At 42.9% G+C, this 24442-nt stretch overlaps 1 protein-coding gene across 2 annotated transcripts in view; it reads left to right on the top strand.

Annotated features, from left to right (window-relative positions):
* Nucleotides 1-5841: 5841 nt before the first annotated feature.
* ptpn4b (protein tyrosine phosphatase non-receptor type 4b) overlaps nt 5842-24442 on the top strand; it is a 34456-nt gene continuing 15855 nt past the window's right edge. Inside the window, exons 1-13 of one of the 2 annotated variants that reach the window (XM_017459166.3) lie at nt 5842-6268; nt 13082-13236; nt 15511-15618; nt 16195-16237; nt 18298-18376; nt 18482-18526; nt 19572-19624; nt 20726-20846; nt 21133-21220; nt 21727-21815; nt 22108-22171; nt 22748-22920; nt 23339-23407. In XM_017459166.3, coding sequence (XP_017314655.1) covers nt 13099-13236; nt 15511-15618; nt 16195-16237; nt 18298-18376; nt 18482-18526; nt 19572-19624; nt 20726-20846; nt 21133-21220; nt 21727-21815; nt 22108-22171; nt 22748-22920; nt 23339-23407 — 1070 coding nt within the window. In that variant the 5' untranslated portion in view covers nt 5842-6268; nt 13082-13098. Of the gene's footprint in view, nt 6269-13081; nt 13237-15510; nt 15619-16194; nt 16238-18297; nt 18377-18481; nt 18527-19571; nt 19625-20214; nt 20294-20725; nt 20847-21132; nt 21221-21726; nt 21816-22107; nt 22172-22747; nt 22921-23338; nt 23408-24442 lie in introns of those variants that run through there. The other variant, XM_047151543.2, reaches the window with a different exon arrangement.

The raw sequence follows: 24442 nt of genomic DNA, 5'->3' as shown, positions 1-24442 counted from the left end.
TACAATGTACAGGTTCCATAGAGTATTAAGTGTGTTTGAAGGATGTTCTGTATGAGTGTATTGTGAATAAAAGTCCTGGGATGAACACAAATGGTAAATGGTCTGCACTTTTTAATCTTAGTGGTTCTACAAAAGCACTTTACACTGTTTCTCATTCACCCATTCACACACACACCATGCAAGGTGCCAGCCTGCCACTGGGAGCAACTTGGGGTAGTGTCTTACCCCAGGACACTTCAGCATGTGGGCTGGAAATCGAACCGCCAACCCTATGATAAGTGGACAACCCACTCTACCACCTGAGCCACAGCCACCCCATCCTTTATGGTTATAGCAGCAGTCCTTAGGTACAAATCCTCAGTATCCAGGTGAGATTAACCATTAACCAAAGGTGAGACTTGGGCATAAATGGTTTATCAGGAAGTGCAAATCTTTAACATCCACAGCAGAAGAGAGTGAGTCACAGTGCTTATACTGTAAATACAGGCTGCAGAAAGTATACATTTGACTTGAGAAGATTTCATTTGTGTTCCTAGAACACCCAAGTTCAATGGTTAAAGTTCTGCATTAGAGGCTGAAATATTGTCCCAATCCCAGAACTGAACCACTGATGGATTTTTGAGTGAGGTCCTTAGCCCTCAATTGCTTGACTGGGGTTTGGATTAGATTGGATTCTGTCTCATTTCTAGGTTGCTTCAAATCACTGATCACCAACCCTGTTCCTGGAGATCTACCTTCCAGCAGGTTTTGCCTCCAGCCAAAATCTAACACACCTGTTTTGGTTGAGCTTCTTAATGCAATGATTAGATTGTCAGGTGGGCACGATTATGGTTGGAACTAAAGTCTTCAGGAATGTAGATCTCCAGGAACAGGGTTGGGGAGCACTGCTTTCAATAAAGGCACATGACTAAACCCAAGAAGTACTGAACATACACTTAACTCTTAGAAATAAACATTCCAAACTGTACTTTTCCCTGTTGCTGGGGGTGGTACCATCAAGAGCACATCTTCTGTACCTTTAGCATGTACTTTTTACTTGGTATGATGCATGTGGTGTACTGTTAATTAGAGTTTAGACTAAAGGTCCATCACTGGTCCTTAAAGTCCAAAAATGACTTTTAAAGGAATATTATATTCATGTTTCCAGGTGAAAGATACTTAAGACACATGGCAGCAACAAGAAAAAGTACAGTATGGTACCTTTATTTCTGAGAATGTATATATATCATGTAAAATGGCATTTAAATATTTATGTTTTGTCAATATTTTCACCGGAAATATAATTTCCAAATGATTTCTGCACCACTGTTATTCCAGCTTTAAACCTGATGTCTTATAAACTTTTTTATTATTATTATTATTTTGGCAAATGTAATTTCACTAGAAACACCATCTGTTTTAATGACCTGCTTTGAAATATCACTGAACCTCTACAGAACATGCCTCCTTCTTAGGTTGCCTAGTAACAAGCAGACTGCTCCCAGAATCCTCTTACAGCCCCGCATGGGCCGTATCCTAAACAGCCCCTTTCTCTCTTTGTATAAGTGCACTGCATGGCAGCATACGCAATAGAGGCAGCTTCATCCAATATGTAGTGCACTGAGTGTCCAGTCGGGGTCTATTTGGGATACAGCCACAGAAATGTAAACTGACATCATCATGGAAGCCTGTTGTGCTCTGCTTTTGGTTAAAATGGACATACAACCTCTCAACTGGGGCAGATTAAAGTAATCAGTTTAAAATAAAATCAGCAAATTAAAATATGTGGTCTCAAGTGACTTAGTAAACACTTCAGCCAGCAGATGGTGCTGTTACTGCGAAAATGAATTGCAGGGGCTGTTATGTTTAATTTATACTTTGTTATATTTGACTATCATGATTTGTTTTTGTGCAAGTGCTCCCAAAACAAACAAAGAAATAAATAAAAACATAAATAAATTAATAACCCAGTGGTATTTAATAGTTACAATGTTGCATGTTCTCCCCATGTCTGCAAGGGTTCCCTCCGGGTTCACTGGTTTCCTTCTATCGCCAAAAAAATCATGCTAATGTGTGTGCTAGGTGTGAGTTTGTACGTGTTTCTGTGCATGGTGCCATGCAATGGCATGGAGTCCCGTTGAGGGGACTCCTATTCTCAAAACTCTGAAAGCACAACACTAGAACTTAAAATGCTTAAAACTGTCGAGATTAGTCAACACATACAAAGTCAATCAATCACTACAGTAGATGACTCATCAAATGAATGGTACCATTCATTCATTACTCGATCAAGTAGTTCTAGCAAAACTGGACAGACAGAAACAAAAATATGTCTCGCACAATATAGAGAAGATAAAAGTGCCAAATAAAAGGAAAACAAACATGCCTGATTACAGTAATAAAACGAAATGGAAGAAATAGCTCCCTATACACTGATACAGTCTGTAACGAATGAGTGTGATAACCCTGGTCAATGGGGTGGAGAATGGGAATCCAGAAGGCAGGAAATGGAGAGAGCGGAACTGTTCTTTTCATGAATGATGCTGTTCAGTAGATGCATTTTAGCACTCTTAAGCACAGACACAAACAAAGTCACAAATGAAAAATGAAATGAGTGTCCCACTTTCCAGCTGAAGGCAAGGCTCTGGCAACCACTGAAAAGATAACGAAGCACATAAATAGATTGCAATCAACCACATACTGTACAAACGTAGACCATTATTCATTACCAGCTAATTCTCCATGACTCTTCCTCTCATTCACAGCCTGCATTCAACCACACCCCTGCTGCCACATAGCCCTGCCGTCTTGGTAGGGGTATGTGGCTGTAAACACTCTAATACTGTAAAATATGAAAAGATCTGGCTTGCCAGTCTACCTCTGTATGTTTCAGTCGATTGGATTTTAAGCTGTGAAATGGTCATATTTTGGGGTAGAGTCCACAGAGTAGAGTCGAACCTGATCCAGCATCTTGTACCTGGGCAGAGTCGAGCCAAAAGTCCAGGGAGTGGAGTGTGTTTCAGGCTGAAATGGTGTGTTTAATGTGTTGTTTTCTTGTAGTATCGCATTGTGTGAGTATTCTTCTGGCTAGTGTGTCTATGGCAGCCCATAGAACCGTTTAAAAAATTGTGAAATTTGGTACACTGATTGGGGAGGGTCTAAGGTATATTCTGACCAAATTTGGGCCAAGTGCTGCCAATGCTATAGCACCACCATTGGGTCAAATTTGGGCCTAGTATGGAAGTATTTTTATGGTCATAACTTTTGAACCATGTGTCCGAAAGCCAGGGATCCCTGGATTTCATGTGTTGAGATGAGTTCAGTGCAGCATATGATGTCAATTTCTGCCTAATTAAATCTTCTGCCATTTTGTATTTTGTCAAAAACAGTTTTTTTGCTATTTGTCATACAAAATTTGTCCAATCATCACCAAATTTGGCACACGTCATCTTCAGCGTAAGCCTCACAAACTTTATCAAAAGAATTCTGAATGCTCCAAACGAATCTGTTAGCAAAGTGCCAATTAGGAAGTGAGGCTGTATCTCAGCAGTGACTTTGCGCACTGACAAAACTTGGTAGGCATCCTCAGAACCATTCTACTCCTTCTCCAAATTTTATCCAATCTTCACCAAATTTGGCTCACATCATCTTGAGACCTGTCTACACAAAAGTTATCAAAGGAATTTTAGTGCAGATATTTGCACAAAGTGGGGAAAAAAGTCCCAGACTGATGAGAAAAAACACAAATACCTTGGATGTTTTTAAATTGCAAGAAGAAAAAAAATCAGGTCAGAGCAGTAGCATTCATGACCACCGGTCAAAGTAGCAACAGACAACAGCGCAGGTCACAGCAGTAATGGCAGCTGCAGCAGCAATGCTACCCTGCTGCCACCAGTGTTTGTGGTCAAAACATACATACATCATGATTGAAACTACAAATCACTCTTGAATCCCTTTGTCTAAATTTATACCTAAAATGGCTCTGCTCTCCTGTGATTGCTTAGACAACAATTGTAGCGTGTCTGTGAATGTGCGGCTCACAGAGTCTGGGTGCTTGGCCCCTGTAAATGCTACTTGCAGCTTTTATTTATTATTATTATTATTATTATTATTATTATTATTATTATTATTATTATTATTATTATTATTATTGTACTGTCGTAATAGTAGGTTGTAGTAATAGTATTTTACCACTAGAGGCGACTAGTGGACACTGCACCATTTTCTAATACGTTTCAAAGCTACAAGAATTTTTGTCTAACCATCAATAGTTTTAACAAGCAGGAACGAGTTAAAAACGTAATAAACATTATGTTAACGGGCCAGATTAACCAAGACATATGGAAATCTGGGAGGTGTGGATACAGGAGTGAAGGCCACAAAAAGCATTCAGCAAACACAACAACACGTGCGGCTATAACAATACGTTAATTACTCTAAAGTATTAGTATCTGACTACTCCATTTTTAACTAATTGTAAATTTAGAGCCAGATCACGTGTAAACAAAACACTAAGAATGTATGGTCATCATATCAAAGGCATAGGAAGTAATTTTAAAGATGAAGACGACAAATTTGTTTTTTTGGGCCCAAGATGGAAATTGTGTATAGCTATTTGTATAACAACACATTATGACACTTTCTAGAGTAAAGTAAAACTATGGGGCAGGATGAGGACAGGTAATGTTATGATAGACTGTACTGAAATGTTAGTGGCCCAAAATGATTAACCTTTCACACAGTGGTCTGAACATTTATTTATTTATTTGTTTATTTATTTATTTTTGACACTGTGGTGAGTTTATGCTGGCATTGGATATATTAATATATTGCAAAATCAGGCATTTTATTTAACATTTTATTATGTTTGGTCCAGACCAGACACAAATACCCAATTTAGGAAATTATTTTCTTTTAGACTGTAGTGGGAATTTGGTGGGCCAGGATGTTTTAACCCTTTAAACTGTGATCAGAACACTGATGCTATAAGAAAATAAAGGCAGTTTATTCAGCATATCATTCTTTGAAAAGTGAAAATTGTTCAGACAGGAAATGTTTTCCACTAACAATTCATTTGTCCAAGTGGTATAATTATCCAATTGAAGGTCGTTTTTGCAATACTGTATACATGGATAAAATAAATAAATACATACATATTATCAAATTAATTAATTAAAACACTCATGACTGCCCTCTATAGGCGGAATGTCATATGTGCAATCATTTAAGGTGGAACGGCGAGTAGGCCTGCAAAAAAACAAAAAACACCTCCGAATATTTTGATTAAGTATGTACAACCATAAAAAGACAAGTTTTCCTGATGTGTACTTTTAAATATATATATATATATTCATGCAAAGACAGGCAGAAGAGAGAAACTAGGTACAAGGCCTAATCTGATACGACCTTAATAAACAGTATTTCAACATGGTAATTAGGAAAACTTGTGGTCCACCTTAAGGCAATAGGCCACTCGAGGGTATGCGTTACAGTTGATTTCATCAAGACAGCAACAATATACTCAAATTCCGTGTTCAATAAACACGTGAATTCATTTATTATGAATAATATTTACAATACACAATGTAGTCCGTTAACAGGAAGCTTTGGTTGCTAAGAAACAGAACTTCTATGCACGGATACAACAATCTCTTAAGTGTCGGTTTTAATAATAATAATAATATTTTTTAATAATAATAATAATAATAAACGGGTTTTTTAAAACATATTTAATACAGGATTTTATATGTCATTTGTTTAATTATTATTACTATTTACGTTTAGCTGTTCAAGGCATGGAAGCCCCGCCCTCCATCGCGCTTCAAGCCCCGCCCCCCGCTTCAAGCCCCGCCTGCTCCGCTGTCAACGTGTGGGTGCGCGGGGCGTTTGCGCCATGTTAGCGCCGCTGCAATTCAGCTGCTAATACAGCAATGTGTACATACCACTGGTCAGAGGGTACAAAAAAACAACAAAAAACAAACAAACAAAACAACAAATCAATTAGCATAATGTGGCAAGGAGTGACGGCGTGAATTTCTGTAAAGGAGAGACTAGACGCACGAGGGATTATTTCTGTCTTGCGCTGTGCGCGCGTGCGTGCGCGCGTGCACGCGTGTGTGAATGCTGCTGGCCCTGTTTTAGGAGAGCAAATGGGGCTTTTTCGGTTTTGCAGCGGATGATCAGCGCGTCGTCCTTCACTCTGCCTCCGGCTTTCCTTATTCCTCTCATCACAGCTGCATCCCCATCACCATTTTTCATCATCTGGACTCTCTCGGACCTGTATATGACGGTGAGGACTGCTTTCACTGTTCTGCATGAATCAGGTTCTCTGATTGTTGTTGGTTTTTTTTTTTTTTTGCAAGAATCTCTGAAGGTTCTCTGATGCTTTTGAATGAATCAGGATTTCTGAACGCCTTTTCAATCACGTTGCATGACTGCATAGTGCAGCTTCATTTTTTCCAAAATTGCTCGGTTGCAAGGTGCACCTGCAGTCTCTCTCTCTCTCTCTCTCTCTCTCTCTCTCTCTCTCTCTCTCAGCCTGCTTTCTCGTCTTTCTGCATGCATGCACGTATGCCACATTACATCATCTAGAAATGATTCTTCCCACCACACAGTCCTCTGTTCCTGGCCAACAGCATATTTACCCAGTCTGTCCATTATGTAATGCTGTGCCCATCTTGCATGCCAACACATACAACACCACATATGTAAAAATCTTCCCAAGGTGGAGAGATCCTCATCTGGCTTTAATGGATTGCGTCCAGAGTTAATAGTTGTCCAGTTGGACTTGTATGAACACTGTAGGTGTTCTTATTTACAGCACTGGATTCTTGGACATGCACGCCTCTTTCAGCTGAACGGATGACATCACCTCGCTGGGCTCCTCGGTCTAGGTGCGCACTCTAATGCAGCACCTGCCCTGTTCATCTCATCATTTGGGAAGACTCGAGTCCAAAGCGGAGGTGTAAATATATTCACGCATTTGCCTGCATTTGAGGAAAACGGAGGGTTCAGGAGAGATTGTTGCTGTTCTCGGCCCTCCGTTGATGTAGGGTGGGCAGGAAGTAACCAATGTTGCTGTGAGATACCTATTGTTAGGTGTGTGTGTGTGTGTGTGTGTGCGCACAGAGACCTTCTTTGATGGAACATCCACTCTGATAGATTGTGTATAAAAGAATACTTTACACAATGATACAAACGGTCCAGATGGAATGAGTTTGTCCATCCTAATATCTGTGTTCTTTATATATATATATATATATATATATATATATATATATATATATATATATATATATATATATATATAAATATATATAATATATTGGGTGTGCCCTTTCTCCGTTTCATTCAGAGAAAGACTAGTAAAGGGAATAACGGGGGGGTTTGAGGACACTTGGTACAGTACAGTCATTTGGAGTGTGGACCCATCCTGGGTCCCTGAGGAATGCAAGATCTGTGTGTGGCTTCTTATGGCAACTGGGGGATCTCTCTCTCTCTCTCTCTCTCTCTCTCTCTCTCTCTCTCTCTCTCTCTCTCTCTCTCACACTCACACACACACACACAGTAAGATTATAATCTAACAGTGGCGTGATTACTACCTGTCGCAAATTAGCATTAGACCCACAGGGTCGTATTAGGACAGATTAAAACGATCGTCAGTTATTGTTGCCGTGCGACTGTTTACATCATGTTGTTTATTAAACGCGGTAGGACTCCGGCTCAGGACCGGCACGTTTCCCTTTTTAAAGCATGACGCCATCCAGTTCTTCAGCGCGAACGGACTTGAAATCGGCGGAAAGTTCGCCGTCGGTCTTTTAATTAAAGACCGAGTTTGTGAGTGCAGCTGACGTAATGTAATACGGATTCGAGATCCGTTTAACTTCCGACTTGAGAGAAATGAAACGGCTTGTCCGTGTCGCAAAGTTCCAATATGGCAGAAATCCAAGATGGCGGCACGTCAGTAGCGAAGCATCTGCTTTTAAAATGAAAAGCCGAGACAGAAAAGTATACCGTAAATATGTATTTACACTGTGTGTGTATATATATACCATACTAATAAGAGTTTACGAGTGGCACTGCTGGATTGGCAGTATTTCTGATAGGAGGTCACGGCATGGCTCCTAAAAGGTCAACCAGCGTGACCTCCTGTTGTTTGGACAGCTGTCCACTGGGCGTTCAGAATGCTCGCCCTGTACAGAAGAGTTGCCTGTAAAAAGAAACCAAGGATGGCAAGCTGCAGTAACAGAACGTGGTATTAACAAGCTTTAATTGGGCATGTCGGCATATTTGCAATAAATACCTCTAACCTTTTTTTTTTTTTTTGGTCACGGAGTGTCACTTTTGCTTGTACCTGTTAGTGCAGTGGTTCCGTTTTGGATTGGCTTCGTGGTACATTATTCTTCGTAATGCTCTGTTCATACGATGCGCGTACTGTAGCTAACGTCTCAATCTTTTTAAATCAGCATGTCTCTTGGACCGATATTTAAATCGATACTGCTCTTTTCAACCAGTGCTAGATGTTTATTTTCTATAATGAAGCATCCATCCACAGTACCAGCTTTGTGCGTGAACAGGAATTAGGTATTGTAATATAATATTACAAAACGTAGAATCACACGAGGTTCACACGAGCAAGCGACAAATCCCTAATGTAGTTAGTCTCTTGTGGGCATGTAGCGATGACCACTACTGTTGTTATAGTTTCAGGTAGAAACTAGCTTATACCGCTTATCCTACACAGGGAGCCTGGAGCCTGTCCCTGGGGACTCAGAGGGGCACAAGTTGTGGGACACCCTGGACGGGCTGCCAACCCATTGCAGGACACAATCGCACACTATATGGACAGTTTTGTAAATGCTAATCAGTGTACAACGCATGTCTTTGGACTCTAGGAGGAAACCAGAGGAACCCCCCCCAACTCTGCAGGCACACAGGGCGGAGGCGGTATTCAGCCGTGGAGGTGCAAGGCAGACCTGCTCACCACTACGCCACCGTGCCCCCAACGCTAGACTCCATGCTAGCTTCACTGACAGATTCTCAAAGCAAACTGTACTAGCGATGTACACTCACCAGAGGCACCAACCATCTCTGCTACTTCTTTCTGAGCTTTATATTTCTTCGTGATATATCTGTACACATTTAACAGGTATAGGGAGGGTATTGCAGGGGTAGTGAGGGTATTGCAGGTATAGGGAGGGTATTGCGGGATTAGGGAGGGTATTACCGGGGTAGTGAGGGTATCGCAGGTATAGGGAGGGTATTGCAGGGTTAGTGAGGGTATTGCAGGGTTAGTGAGGGTATTACTGGGGTAGTGAGGGTATTACTGGGGTAGTGAGGGTATTACTGGGGTAGTGAGGGTATTGCTGAGTTAGTAAGGATATTGCAGGGGTAGTGAGGGTATTACCGGGGTAGTGAGGGTATTGCAGGTATAGGGAGGGTATTACCAGGGTAGTGAGGGTATTGCAGGGTTAGTGAGGGTATTATCGGGGTAGTGAGGGTATTACCGGGGTAGTGAGGGTATTACCGTAGTAGTGAGGGTATCGCAGGTATAGTGAGGGTATTGCAGGGGTAGTGAGGGTATTGCAGGGGTAGTGAGGGTATTGCAGGGGTAGTGAGGGTATTACCAGGGTAGTGAGGGTATTGCAGGGTTAGTGAGGGTATTGCAGGGGTAGTGAGGGTATCGCAGGTATAGTGATGGTATTGCAGGGGTAGTGAGGGTATTGCAGGGGTAGTGAGGGTATTACCGGGGTAGTGAGGGTATTGCAGGGGTAGTGAGGGTATTGCAGGGGTAGTGAGGGTATTACCGGAGTAGTGAGGGTATTGCAGGGGTAGTGAGGGTACTGCAGGGGTAGTGAGGGTATTACCGGGGTAGTGAGGGTATTGCAGGGGTAGTGAGGGTACTGCAGGGGTAGTGAGGGTATTACCGGGATAGTGAGGGTATTGCAGGGGTAGTGAGGGTATTGCAGGGGTAGTGAGGGTATTACCGGGGTAGTGAGGGTATTGCAGGGGTAGTGAGGGTATCGCAGGGGTAGTGAGGGTATCGCAGGGGTAGTGAGGGCATCGCAGGGGTAGTGAGGGTATTACTGGGGTAGTGAGGGTATTGCATGGGTAGTGAGGGTATTGCAGGGGTAGTGAGGGTATTACCGGGGTAGTGAGGGTATCGCAGGGGTAGTGAGGGTATCGCAGGGGTAGTGAGGGTATCGCAGGGGTAGTGAGGGCATCGCAGGGGTAGTGAGGGTATTACTGGGGTAGTGAGGGTATTGCAGGGGTAGTGAGGGTATTACCGGGGTAGTGAGGGTATTACAGGGGTAGTGAGGGTATTGCAGGGGTAGTGAGGGTATTACCGGGGTAGTGAGGGTATTGCAGGGGTAGTGAGGGTATTACCGGGGTAGTGAGGGTAGTGCAAGTATACTGTGTATAGTGTGTAGTGAGTGGTGGTGGTGTTTTTTCTAATTAAAAGGGTGTAATAGCATGAGATAAACTTGTCTTGCTAGAGCTATTCACGGTATATGTGACCCTAGATACCTGGCCTGAAAACATGCTCAGAGTATGTTAAAGAAAAACTAATGCTGACGTATTGGCACTGTGCCCACAGCTTTGAAAGAGCCTCTGGTAAGTTATTTGTGAACAGGTTAAGACCATGCTGCGGACCTTTGCTCACTGTCTGCGTGCTGAGAAGGTATAAGTTCCACCTTCTCAGAAGGAGACTTGCGTGCAGAAGTGTCTGGGAGAACCATCTTCTTCCTGTTTCTTGACGATTCTTGGAAAGTTTCTTGAAGCTTTCTTGAACGAGGGGTGTCTTAGTGTTTTCTTTATGGATAGTGAAGGGTTTTCCTTAAAGCTCTTTAAATTGGAAACACTGAGGTTCTGTAGAAAACCTTTAAACACAACCCCCCCCCCCCCCCCCATACACACACACACACACAGAACAAGCAGAAGATCCCTTTTAGGAATCTGGATTCAAACATAACATAAGTAACTGTCACCCCTTCACCTTCACTAGGCACAGGCCTAGACTGACTCGTACATTTTTTCTCTTTATATAGTCACACTTGATGTTGTTGAACATCTACGAAGCTCATTAGTTCCTTTTGTCACTTACCTTATAACAGCTATAAACAGTTGTTTCCTCACATTCAGATAAATGTCATGTTATTAAGAAATTGCAAAAAGTCCTATAGGAGTTCCCCATGGCAGAAAACTGACCTGACTTTCCCGCTGCCCGTCCGATGTTTTCGTCTCGTTTCTCTCGTCCTTGGATAATGAAATGGACACTGACTGTTGAATGTCTGAATTGCGTTGAGCTCTACGGCAGTGAGTTGAATAAAACTCACTGCTGTAGAGCTTCTTTTCTGGGTTAGAACTTGGTCCTGAGGATTGCTGTGCATACAAATAAGGGGCTTCTGAGAAGCTTAGGGATGGAGTAACCGCGCTCCAGTGTCTCAATTAATCTTTTAAACGCCTTGCGTCTCATTACGATAATGCGCATCGCTATGGATTCTGTCATTTTATCTGTAACGGCTTGCTTTCTTTTGTCTGCGATCGGCTTTACACACCCGAGAGTACTCTGTGTCGGTTTTAAAGCCGACGTTTACCATTTCTGAGGTTGAACCCATAACGTAACCATGATTAAGCTGTTAAACCCAAATGGCTTTTTATTTTGATGCAGAATAGCTGGTAGCACTTGTAAGCTCACTCCCACTCGCCCTACGTGAACGTCCTACGTAGGCCGTGTTTTATTGTGTACATGTTGGGTACAAAACCTTTGCGCACTTCGCACAGGCATGCGGTGAGAAATCGGTGTAATTAACGAGAAGCTTGTGAAAGGCTACCCCAAAGTGTTCTGATTCAAGTTAGTCCCACCAAATACTAACAAAGACTTCTGGAAAATCTGGGTCTCTTGGATATATTATTGTCAAATGACCTCTTATGTAAAACAAAGGAGCTACGCTAATTGACACGACACAGGAAATGGTATGGTAATAGCTGTGAAAAATTGAGTTTGAATGTCTAGGAGTCTGTAAAACATGGCCTCCGCTGTAGGTGGGTAAATAGGGTATAGTCTACCTACCTAGCTAATTACAAACATCAGCTAATGCACACTGAGTCATCATATACTGTACTGGAACTGCACTTAACAACGTACGGCAGGTACTAATGTCAAACAGTGACTCAAGCAATTATCATGGAATTTTATATATATATATATTATATGTCAGGACCGGAGATTGCACCTTATCTGAATCCTAGTGATGGGCTGAATTCTTTAAGCTAATAGAGTCGACAGTCTATAAAAGTTTCCTCGGTGTTGTGTGCGCTGCCTTTATAACTAGATTATAATTCATTCAATTCCAATCATCCCTTCAGTAATAGTACGTTTTTGATACCTTTTCTAAGTCAGTTGAAAAGAAACGGTCCAGTAGCGTAGCACAGATGGCTCACCGTGGTATGGAAATGTGCATACCCACATACGATTCCGTGTTGAAAATACAAACAAAACAAAACGAAACACAAATGCGACCGTTTTCAGAGAAATCGAGCATTGCAGGGCCGTGTGAGAACGTGTAGGATGGTCTCTGATGACGTCACGGCAAAAGCTCCTCTCGGTTTCGCCCCGTGGTGATTAGTTCCAGCTTTGTCATAACGAGTAGCAGAGATGCAGTGCGTAGCCTGTACACACTGAAATACACTAGAATGAGGGAACACTGTATGGTATAAAGAGGGAACATAGTGTGTCCTGCTCAGGATAATGCTTGCTCAGAGACAGGACAGTGTTAGGTTTGTGTGTGTTAACATTACAGCACACTGAGACTACTATTATTATTTATTATAACACGCTGTTACGGTCAGATAATCAGCACCGAGGTCGTGCGATGCGATGCGGGCAGACGCCAAGCAGAGTTACCGTTAGCACCCTGACATTCAGTACGTTTACGTGGACAACAATAATCCGATATGAACCCGATTAAGACGATACTCTGATTGATAAACTAGCATGTAAACAGCGATTATCGATGACCTTAATCCGACTAAAGTCATACTCGAAGTGAATGTCTTTTGTGTCTCGTACGCACTCATGGCGGTTGTACGTCTTTCGCAGACGGCGTGGGGACAGTAATGACAGCACGCTTCCGGTTGCCTGCTGGCCGAAGCTCCGATGTGGGAGACTCTGAAGTGGCACGAGACAGACCGAGCTCACAGGTGTTGTGTAACGTTTTGCTGCTGGACAACACGGTGCAAGAATTCAGAGCGAATGTAAGTAAACACACACACACACACACACACGCACACACATATATATTTGGGTTTGAGATCAAAATATGAAACGATACATCAGAATTTCAGCTTTCATTTCCGGATATTTACATCTAGATGTGTTAATCAACTTAGAACATGGCATCTTTGGTAGCAGACCAAAACAAACCGTTTTAAAGTGGAGTCTGTCGAGCCACACGTGATATTATGAAGATGCCAGTGATCCTGACCCTTTCTGCTCTCCGGACCTGCCTGATCCATCCTGATGTTCTACCTCTGGATGGAGCTCTCATCAACTGGAGGCTACAGCCTGGAGATCGCTGAGGACGGTGCCGCTTGAAGTATCATGGAAATGGTTTTGGACCTCAATTCCACATGGACGTTCTCGCTGTGGTTGCTGGGACTACGGTTGCTGCGATGGCCTCGGGACTGCGATTACTACATGCAGTTTTACACTCAGGTCTCCTTTAGTGAACGGTGGACGAGTTCAACACACAGACTTCATATAAACACCATAATGAACTTTCTTTTACTCTCACACTATCCGTCGTTCCCCAGATGAGGACGGGTTCCTTCTGAGTCCGGTTCCTCTCGAGGTTTCTTCCTCAGATCATCTCAGGGAGTTTTTCCTCACCACCGTCACCACCGTCTCGCTCAATAGGGATAAATTCACACGCTTAAAATCTCCATCCTGTGTTCATATGTTTCTGTAAAGCTGCTCTGAGACAATATCCATTGTTAAAAGCGCCATACAAATAAAATTGAATGGTTTTCCCTTCAGTCTCCTCTTCAGGAGGTGAAATGCTGCTCCATTTGGTTCAAATCTGGTGATTGACTTGGCCGGTCCAAAACCTTCCACGTTTTCCCATTGATGAAGTCTTTTGTTGAGCTGGCAGTGTGTTTTGGGTTGTTGTCTTGCTGCATGATGATGTTCCTCCCTGTTAGATTGGATGCATTTCTCTGTAAATTGGCACGCCGAATATTCCTGTAAGCTTCTGAATTCATTCTGCTGCTCCATCATGAGTTCATCGTCAATAAAGATCAGTGAGAATGTTCCAGAAGCAGCCACGCAAGCCCAAGCCATGACACTACCTCCACCATGTGTCACAGATCAGCTCGTATGTTCTGGATCACGAGCAGATCCGTTCTTTCTCCACACGTTGGCCTTTCCATCACTTTGATAGAGGTTCATCTCGGTTCCAGGATCGTCTCTGTATTTCTTTGTGAATTCCAATCTGGATTTCTGATTCTTTCTGCCGATGAGTGGTTTACATCTTATGTTACGGCTTCGATATCTCTGCTCTGGAAGTCTTCTTCGAACGGTGGTTTGCTTTACCACCCCAACCCCGCCCTGTGGATCATGTTGGTACTGCCACTGACTGTTTTTGTTTTGGTGGGTTTTTCTTCACAGCTCGCACAATGTTTCTGTCATCATCTGCTGTTGTTTTCCTCGGCGACCCGTTCCATGTCTGGTTGTTATCACACCAGTGGTTTCTTTCTTTTTCAAGATCTTTTTCAACTGGTTGTATTGGCTATGCCTAATGCTTGTGCAATGGCTCTGTTGTATTTTCCTTCTTTTCTCAGCTTTTCTCAACAGTGGCTTGCTTTTCTCCCATAGACAGCTCTCTGGTCTTCATGTTGGTTTAACAACAAATGCACATGTCTCTACAGGGTTCAAACCAAGAGTAGACATTCAGAGCTGTTTAAACAATCAATCGAACACGACACACCTGTGCAATAAAATATATATATATATCTCAGATAATCCTAATCAGTTCAGATAAACGAAATGAGACGATTATGTAGTGATTACGAGAGGCGTTTTAGCGATCCCACCACTGACACCTCCTCACATGCCACTGTTGCAGTGATCCCTTTTGAGTTGTGTTATGTAAAATGACTCGCTCCATCACCGTTACAGCCACACACATTGAGCAGATTTTTTTGAACCCTGTTAATTGTGTCCTAGTAGCAAATGGAGAAGAATCCCTAACCCCCCCAATCCCTCAATTGTGGTCAACGCGCCAAAGTGCACACATTAACATACATTTACATAAATTAATGTAGATTAGTATGCGTTGTAGTGTGTTGTGTCTCACCACTCTGATCTGGGAATTTTGCGTCATTACAGCTTAAACTCTCAGCAGCTACAAGTGACTACAAATGACTCTCTTCTCTCACTTCCTCTCTCTCTCTCTCTCTCTCTCTCTCTCTCTCTCTCTCCATCTCTCTCTCTCTCTCTCTCTCTCTCTCTCTCTCTCTCTCTCTCTGTAGAAGCAGGATCAGGGTCAGGTCTTACTGGATGCAGTGTTTAAACATCTGGAACTGACAGAGCAAGACTATTTCGGACTTCAGATCACTGACGATTCCTCGGACAGCCAGGCAAGCCGTATAAAACACACACACACACACACACACACACACACGGTGTTCTCAGTGAAGCTTGCCCTGGTAAAATAAAAGTTCACCCTTCCCATTTCCTAGCTCTCGTATGATGGGTGAGAATGGCAGACAATCTGGGAACAATAGAAATGTTCTTAGGGCATGTTCTTATGCATGGATGGATGAAAGGACCGACACACACACTCTCTCTCTCTCTCTCTCTCTCTCTCTCTCTCTCTCTCTCTCTCTCTCTCTCTCTCTCTCTCACACACACACACTCACACACACACACACACACACACACACACACACACACACACACACACTAACCTGACCAGTCGGCGTTGAGTCTCCGGTCACGTCACACTCCAGCGGTTCGTAACTGATACAACAGCCTTAACAGCACAGCGGAAGCGAAAGAACACCAGATGCATAATTCATAGATTCTGATGAATGTTATTTCGAAGCGATGAAATGTTTTACCGTGTATTTCACACTTGAACTGATATCGATCCCAAAAGAAAAGTGCGCACTGAAATTGACCACACAGTCTTTCCTTGTTGTATTATTTTATAGAGGTGGCTGGATCCGAGTAAACCGATCAGGAAACAGCTGAAAAGTAAGTGAAAAGTTGCTTTCGTTCTTAAAATCATTTACAGGGGATATAAAAAGTCACATATATATATATATATATATATATATATATATATATATATATATATATATATATATATATATATATATATATATATAAAATGGTAAAACCACAGGGTTTTGTGATGTAATTTTTTTTTTTTACCAAGATTAACCATGACAGATCGTTTACCAGCTTTAACGTCATCTAGCAACCAACAACATTCACGTGAAAAAACAAACATTTTAAGGAAAAGAAAAAAAAAAAACTTGGTAAAAAACTCATTCAGAAGTATTTATCATAGACCTGTCATCATTTAAACATTCTGATTATCACCAAATAAAGATCTGCAGGATTTCAACGTCTAAACATCTTCTTCTCGGTTTCATCTGACTGCTGAAGCCACGGTCTGCAAAGAGCTTACAAAGCGTGTACAGGATCTCGTTGTCGGAAGGTATCGATCCGGACCCGGGTACAAAATAATCTCCAGAACGTTAGATAAGGACGTCCCTCTAAAATAAATGAAAGGATAAGATGAAAACTTATCAGGGAGGCGGCCAACAGACCTACAGCAACGTTAAAGGAGCTGCAGGAAACTCTGCCAAGTTCTGGACACTGTATTCTTCACATGGCTATGGGTGTAGGGGGACTAGACGGAACGCCCTTTCTCAAAAAAAAATAAAAAATTCAAGCCTAAATCATCCCAAACCATGTGGCAAACAAAATGCGTTCAGAAACAAGAGTTTATCAACCGAAGAACTCCTTACTTGCGGTGAAGCATGGTGGTGGCAGCATCATGCTACGCGGCTGCTTCTCTTCAACTTGGACTGTGGCTCAAGTGAAGATCAATCGAATCCTGGACGTCTTCGTATAACAATCCATTCTGGCACAAAATCTACACGCCTCTGTTAGTCACAAACTAGCGACTCCGTATCCCAGAATGCACCACGAATGACAAACATGGCCGACGACTTTAACTCCCAGTCGAACACACAGACACCTTCTCCTGAGGACTGTTCCCAATCACGCGGAGTATCACCACACTACTTAAGAGGCTCTCGTACGCAATGTCTTCACAAAGTAATACACTCGGCTACGTATCATCTCTGCCGTTACCGAGCCTTGATACCTTGCCTTTTGACCTCGTCTTATTACCTTGCCTCGTCTGGATTGGATTGACCTCTGCCTGTCTGTGTTTATTGACTTCCGTCTGATCCCTTGGACTTGTTTTTTGTATTAAAACTACCCAACCTGCACTTGCATCCGCCCTCAGCTCCGGTACTGGACAGCCGAACGTGACGAAAAATTTCGCCTTCCGGCACGATGACGACCCAGAGCACAAATCCGAGTCCACAAATAGATCAAAAGATGATGGAGGTTTTGAAACGGCTCAGTCGTAGACCAGACCGAAATCTTATCGAAAAGCTGTGGAATGAAGAAAAAGGGATCCCCCTCGCAATTTGATAGATCTGGAGCATTTTTGCAAGGACGAGTGGAATACGGTCGCCAAATTGTGCCGTATTACCAGCAAAAGGTGCTTTAGAAAAGTAGCCGTTATTATTCAGCCATTACTTATTCAATATTTTTCACTTGAACGCCATTGGTTGTTATATCATAATGAACTTTCTTTTACTCTCACACTATCCGTCGTTCCCCACATGAGGACGGGTTCCCTTCTGAGTCCGGTTCCTCTCGAGGTTTCTTCCTCGTATCATCTCAGGGAGTTTTCCCTCACCACCGTCTCCACCGTCTCGCTCAATAGGGATAAATTCACACGCTTAAAATCTCCATCCTGTGTTTATATGTTTCTGTAAAGCTGCTTTGAGACAACGTCCATTAGTAAAAGCGCTACACAAATAAAACTGAATCGAATTGAATATTAAAGCCGGGAAAAGATCGGACATGATCTTATCTTTGTCTAATTTTCACACACGGAACCTCTGCGGTTTTAACAGTGACGTGTAGACTTTTATATCTACTGTTAGTCTTGTCCCCAGAGTAAATGTCTGATCACTGGTTGTTTTTTTTTTTTTTTTTTTTTTCAGGGATCGCTCCGAATAATCTGAGTTTTAGGGTGAAGTTTTTTGTAAGTGATCCGAGCAAACTTCAAGAGGAGTACACAAGGTGCCACCTTCTTACGTACTGTTTATCATGAAAAACCTCTCGAGCGGAAGCTCGTGTTTTTTTTTTGTTTGTTTTTTTTTAAAAATGTACACATCTTATTTTCAGGTACCTGTACTTTTTGCAGTTGAAGCAGGACATCCAGAGCGGAAAGTAAGTAGATTTGTGGACTCCGGTTTACAGCACATGGACGCAGACAGACGGACGCAGGTGTAGAATAGTATAGTATCGTGGTTTACAACAGCTGCTCCGTGTCCCCTGTACGAGGAACGTACACCTGCACGTTCATGCGATTATTCCAGGTAGAACATCATGCGGCAGCAGCGCATGAAATCATAGAGATGCAGATCTGAAGATTCGGGTAAGGTTCACGTCAGGCGTCAGAATGGGGGAATCTCGTTAGCTTTGACCTCGGCGTGGTTGTTTGTGCCAGATGGGCTGGTTGGAGAATTTCAGAAACTGGCGATATCCTGGGATTTTCACCCCGAGCAGTCTGAGAGTTTACACAGAGTGGCGCATAAGACAAAAAACACCCAGAAACGTCTCGTTGATAAGACAGAGAGGTCAGCGGACAACAGGCTAGACTGGATTGAGCTGACAGGAAGGCTACGGGAATTCAAAGAACCACTCTTTACATCCGTGCTGAGCAGAAAAGCATCTCAGAACGCGCGAGCTTGACGTGCATGAGCAGACCACATCGGGTTCCGCTTCGGTCAGGTAAAAGTCAGCTGAAGTTCTGGATTCGTCGTGATAATGAGTCTTTATTGGTTACAGCACGGTGAAATCCTTTTCTCCGCGTAGTCCAGCATGTCAGGAAGCTGGGGTCAGAGCGCAGGCTCAGACATGATATAGCGCCCCCTGGAGCAGAGCGGGGTAAGGGCCTTGCTCAAGGGCCCAACAGTGGCAGCTCGGCAGCGCTGGGGCTTGAACCCCCGACCTTCCGATCAGTAACCCAGACCCTTAACCGTCAACCCCTCATAATAACGAAGGCTGAGACTTTAAAACATCCGAAACCAATAAAATCCCTGAATAATTTTTCACCTGCAACATCTCATATAATCATGTTGTTTTTTTTTTTTTAGAATAATCTCATATAGCGTTGACTGACTGACAACGGAAAAGCCTTAACGCACAACTCTACTTTGTGTTTGTTGTCAATTGTGAATACGTCGTGACGTGTGTCCTCTTGGTCTGTTAGGTTACCGTGTCCCCAGAATGCAGCAGCAGTTTTGGCCTCTTATGCTGTTCAGGGTGAGTATTTCTTTCATCAGACGAGTTTGAACACTGTTATGTAGAAGGAATTAATGATTCATCGGTACTGTTTAAAAAAACACCTTAAACTGTAGCGCACGAAAACGATCAAAACTATACTCTTAGGAAAAGGTGTAATATGTATATTTGGACACGGTGGATGTGTGTTTAAGTCTTTAAAGCGCACCTATTATGGTTTTTCAAATATTTCCTTTCGTGTCGCGTGCTCTAGAGCCGTGAAAAAAAAAAAACAAAGCGCACGACAAACGCCGTTATCGACTCCTCCCAAAAGAACGAACCGATTCCGAACAGCTTAAATGAGTCGTCGGTAATTCCATACTTACTTCCTGTACTATCCTACGTAGGGTTGTAACAAAAAAGCCCCGCCTCTGGTCTCTGACAGCGGTAGACCAATCACAACAGACCTGGAAGTCTGACCAATCAGAGCAGAGTATGCTCTCGGAATTGGAATCGGAATCGGAATTGGATTAGAACGAATCGTTTAGAACGAATCATTTAACGAGTCGTTTGTGACACCGCGGGGGGAAAAAGGTCATTCTGCAGTTTAAATTACGAGCACGTTAACGTGTTTTTTCACCTTGGACGCACGTAAATCTATCGTCCGAGACGCCGAAAACGAAATTAGACACGTTTCAAAAACCATAATAGGTGCGTTTGAATGTTTTCAACAGGTGAAATAATGAACGAATGAGGATTCGGATTGTTGTGAATGAATGTCAGTTTGCCAGATAGATTTTTAAACAATGCAAATTTATGCGCGGTTCATAAGATGAAGGTTCATTTGCATAAACGGATATAATTAAACTCTTCAAAAATAAGAATATCCGTAATCAAGCGCCAAAGCTTCGCAGTGATGGCGGTAATGGTTATCCTCGTGCGTGAGAGGTGTTACGAGTCTTAACATCATCTGGCCCTGGCGCTCGGCCCGGCGTTACACTTTTACACTTCTGACCAAATTGGACGACTCGGCGTCTGAGACTTTAACAGGGAAAAGGAGCCGTTGTGCTCCCCGTTTTTTTTTTTTCTTTTCTTCTTTCTCTCACGCACACCCTCAGTCACAATGTGCGCTCTGTGTCGCAGCCGAGCTGGGGGACTACAGCCAATCGGAGCAGTCGCCAGACTACCTTTCCGAGTACAGCTTCCTCCCGAACCCGCCGGAGGATTTTGAGAAGGAGGTCGCCAAACTGCACCAGCAGCACACGTAAGCCGAGAGAAACGGTCCACAGCTATCTGCAAATCCTTTATTATATAGTTATGTAAAAGACAACGTGATTTGGACTAAGTGGGGGGAGAAAGAAAGGAAGCAGCTGAGTACACACACACACACACACACACACACACTCACTCACTCAGGCTAGAACAAGGCAGCTCATTGTTCCTAACTCTGAGATTGAGTCTCCTTACAAAGTGCACAAATGATCTCTCTCTCTCTCTCTCTCTCTCTCTTTTTAAAAAAAAAAAAAATTCTTTTCTTTTTTTTCTTTCAGTGGACTCACTCCTGCTCAGTCAGAGTTTAACTACTTGAGTTCTGCCAGTTCTTTAGAGCTGTATGGAGTGGAACTGCACTGTGCCCGAGTGAGTAACTCTTCCTTCCTGCCTGCTTTCCCCTTCACTTTTTTTTATTTTCATCCTTTTACTGAGTTTTTTTTTTTTTTTAATTTTTTTTGTCCCTGGACTGAAGTGTGTCTCGATAAACAGAATTCAAACCTGCGATTATGAGCCCCACCCCCAAACGCACCCAGAACCGGTCCCGAGCGTGGACTCGTGTAAAGCATACGCCCCTCAAATCACACAAACGAGGGCGCCGATCGAGTAAAACGCACCGCGACGGATCCCAAACGGCTTCTTATTCTTATTCCCTGAACGCGTTCAGGACGTGCGTAGAAAATAAAACTGTAGGCTTTTTAAGGCGGGCCTTTTTGAGTTGTATTTAACGACACCAAATTAAAGACGTGCATGTGTGTGGTTTGTCTTTTTTTTTTTTTTTTTTGGTGAAATATATGATCATATTACAAATGATAAATCGCTGTACAGCCAGACCAGGCTCTGTTCTGTGATGCTAACCAAACTGTACGTGACAGGACCAGAGCAACAGCGAGGTCCACATTGGAGTGATGGCTGCTGGGATCTGCATTTATAAAAACAGGGTACGGGTCAACCAGTTTCCATGGTGAGTACCGGTACAGTTTAACACGACACTGGCAAATCATCACTGCATATCCCTTATACGGTGCTAATGTAGATTCCACGATCTGCTCTACTGTAATATCTGCTGATGTTCCTTATGCAGTCCTTATGCAGAACCATTTCTATATTATACCGTGATGTGTGTGTCGGGGGAGGGGTCTAAATATATATATATATATATAATGGAATATAACAAGTGATAAAAGTGTAGCGTGGAGGTATTAATCACTTTTTGTTCTCTTTTTCCTGTTTCCTCTCTCACTCTCATTTCGCAGGGTGAAAATTGTCAAAATATCTTTCAAATCAAGACAGTTCTTCGTCCAACTCCGGAAAGAATCGGTAAGCAGTATTCCCCCGACACGGGACTGGAATTTGTCGCACGGTTATTTATTTATTTATTTATTTATTTTCCCTGAAACGTCGTTCCACACGTCCCACTTAATAATGCCGGATGTTTACGTTTACGCTCGTGATCGTTTTATAACCAGCAGTGTCCTTTGCGTGTATACAGATATCCCTTTCGTCTTCGAGCATCGAACGTATAACTCGTACGTGTTCGGGATCGGATTTATTCCGCGGACAACTTCCACAGTAGCGGCTATCGGCTCCTGCGAATGTGCACACGTGAAGTCATGACCATTTGGGAAGGAAAAAAAACGAACACGTTTTATTCATATAGAATACGTCTCACTCGGCGTTTTATTTATTTATTTTTACAGCGACGTTCTGTTAACGTCTGGGGAAAGTCGACCTCGAAGTAGTGGTACAAAACGCTGGACTATACAGCGCCAGAGGAGGAATGTAAACAAACAAAAGAATCGGCCTGGAATTTCATCCCGAAATAAATCTTACGTCCGCACGTCAGTTTCGAACGTATGAATCACTGCGTTTCTGTATTTTTCTCCCCGTCCTCAGAGTAAGGGCCGGGAGTCCCTGATGGCGTTCAGCATGGCGAACTACAGAGCGTGTAAGAACGTCTGGAAGGCCTGCGTCGAGCACCACACGTTTTTCCGCCTGGAGCGCCCCTTACCACCGCAAAAGAACTTCTTCACACACTACTTCACTCTCGGCTCCAAGTTCCGATACTGGTGAGATACAGAACCTTTTTTTCTTTTTTCTAATTCCGTGAGGTTAACGAACGCACGGAGACAAAACGAGAGCCTTTTATAGCACGAGACAAAACTCGTTGACGATAATACACTAAATGATAAAGGAAATGCATTAAATAATGATTCTTATGTAACCATTACCCACACGCATCAACTAACTGACAGTCGCTCTCTGCATGACGATCACTTTATTCATTATACACTGTATAATCAGTCACTGTGTAATTACCCCGTCACTCGGAGAATGTTAATAAAACCGGTATATTTTTATTGGGCGGCAGTTGAAATTCCTTTCATCGCTCCTCCACGAACGCGACGCCGTGCAGGACCATCGCACTACTCCTGGATATCAACAATGTGGTGGTGTTTTTTCTTTTCTCTCTCTTTTTTCCCTCAGCGGAAGAACGGAGGCTCAGTCCGTCCAATATGGAAAAGAGCAAGGGGTCAAGGACCGAGTGTTCGCCAGGTAACGCACTAAATATAGGTTACACACATGAAATAAAACGTTATACACTATATTATGACGTTATATCGTACGTCGTGATGTTGTTGTCGTGTGACGTTACCGAGTACCCCGTGACTGATTAATTTTCTATAACGGCATGTCTCAACGTGTCTCAATCCTTACATGTACAGTGGATCTAAAACATAAAACTAATTTAAAAAATTTATTTTATTTTTTTTTTAAAGTCTACACACCCCTGTTAAAATGGCAGGTTTCTGTGATGTAAATAAATAAACCAAGATAAACCACGCCAGAACTTTTCGTGCTTTTACTGTGAAATATTTAACCTATTAATTGTGTGAACGATTAATCTTTGTGACCCAGGGAAAATCCTACAGGACGTAATTTGGGAGTAATGAGTCACTTTAATGGATGGCAGGTGTACACTAATTACTATTTAACACGAGACTGAATCTGATTGGTTGATTCTCATCACGGTGTTATTCTCGATGATAAAATAAGTGTGCACACTCATGCCCCCCCCCATTTCTGTGTGTCTGTCACTTTATATCTCTATGTTGAAATTTCACAATAAATTCGAACGACTTCTGACACGATTTCACAAAAACCTGCCATGTTGACAGGGGTGTGTCGACTTTTTACATCCACCGCATCACGTAGCGCTTCACGTTAAACCAGCGAGTGCTCCACGTGTAGAAAAAAACCCGCTCGTCCTCCTCTGGGCAGCTGTGCAATCTCGAAATGTCCACTCTTTTCACAGCGACAACCAATCGAGCATCCCCCTGACGCTCATACGGCGTCGTTATTATAGCATCCTTTCCAAACGAGTAACGATTAGGTGACTTTATGATGACGTCTGTAGCGACGGACGTAAACGGCGTTGTCTGACTTCGTTTGAAACGCCGATTCCGCACTGAAACATACCCGATGAGCAGCGGTAGTGGGGCTCCCCCCCCGAATCCTGAATAAGTAGAGCACTTTTACAGCGAGTGTGAGTGGGATTTGGAAAGTGTGTGTATTTACAGTCAGTCAGTC

Source organism: Ictalurus punctatus, chromosome 27 (genome assembly GCF_001660625.3).
Source record: "Ictalurus punctatus breed USDA103 chromosome 27, Coco_2.0, whole genome shotgun sequence".
NCBI classification, from domain to species: domain Eukaryota; kingdom Metazoa; phylum Chordata; class Actinopteri; order Siluriformes; family Ictaluridae; genus Ictalurus; species Ictalurus punctatus.
Note: the sequence above shows the minus strand (reverse complement) of the source record. Positions and strands in the feature narration are given on the sequence as shown.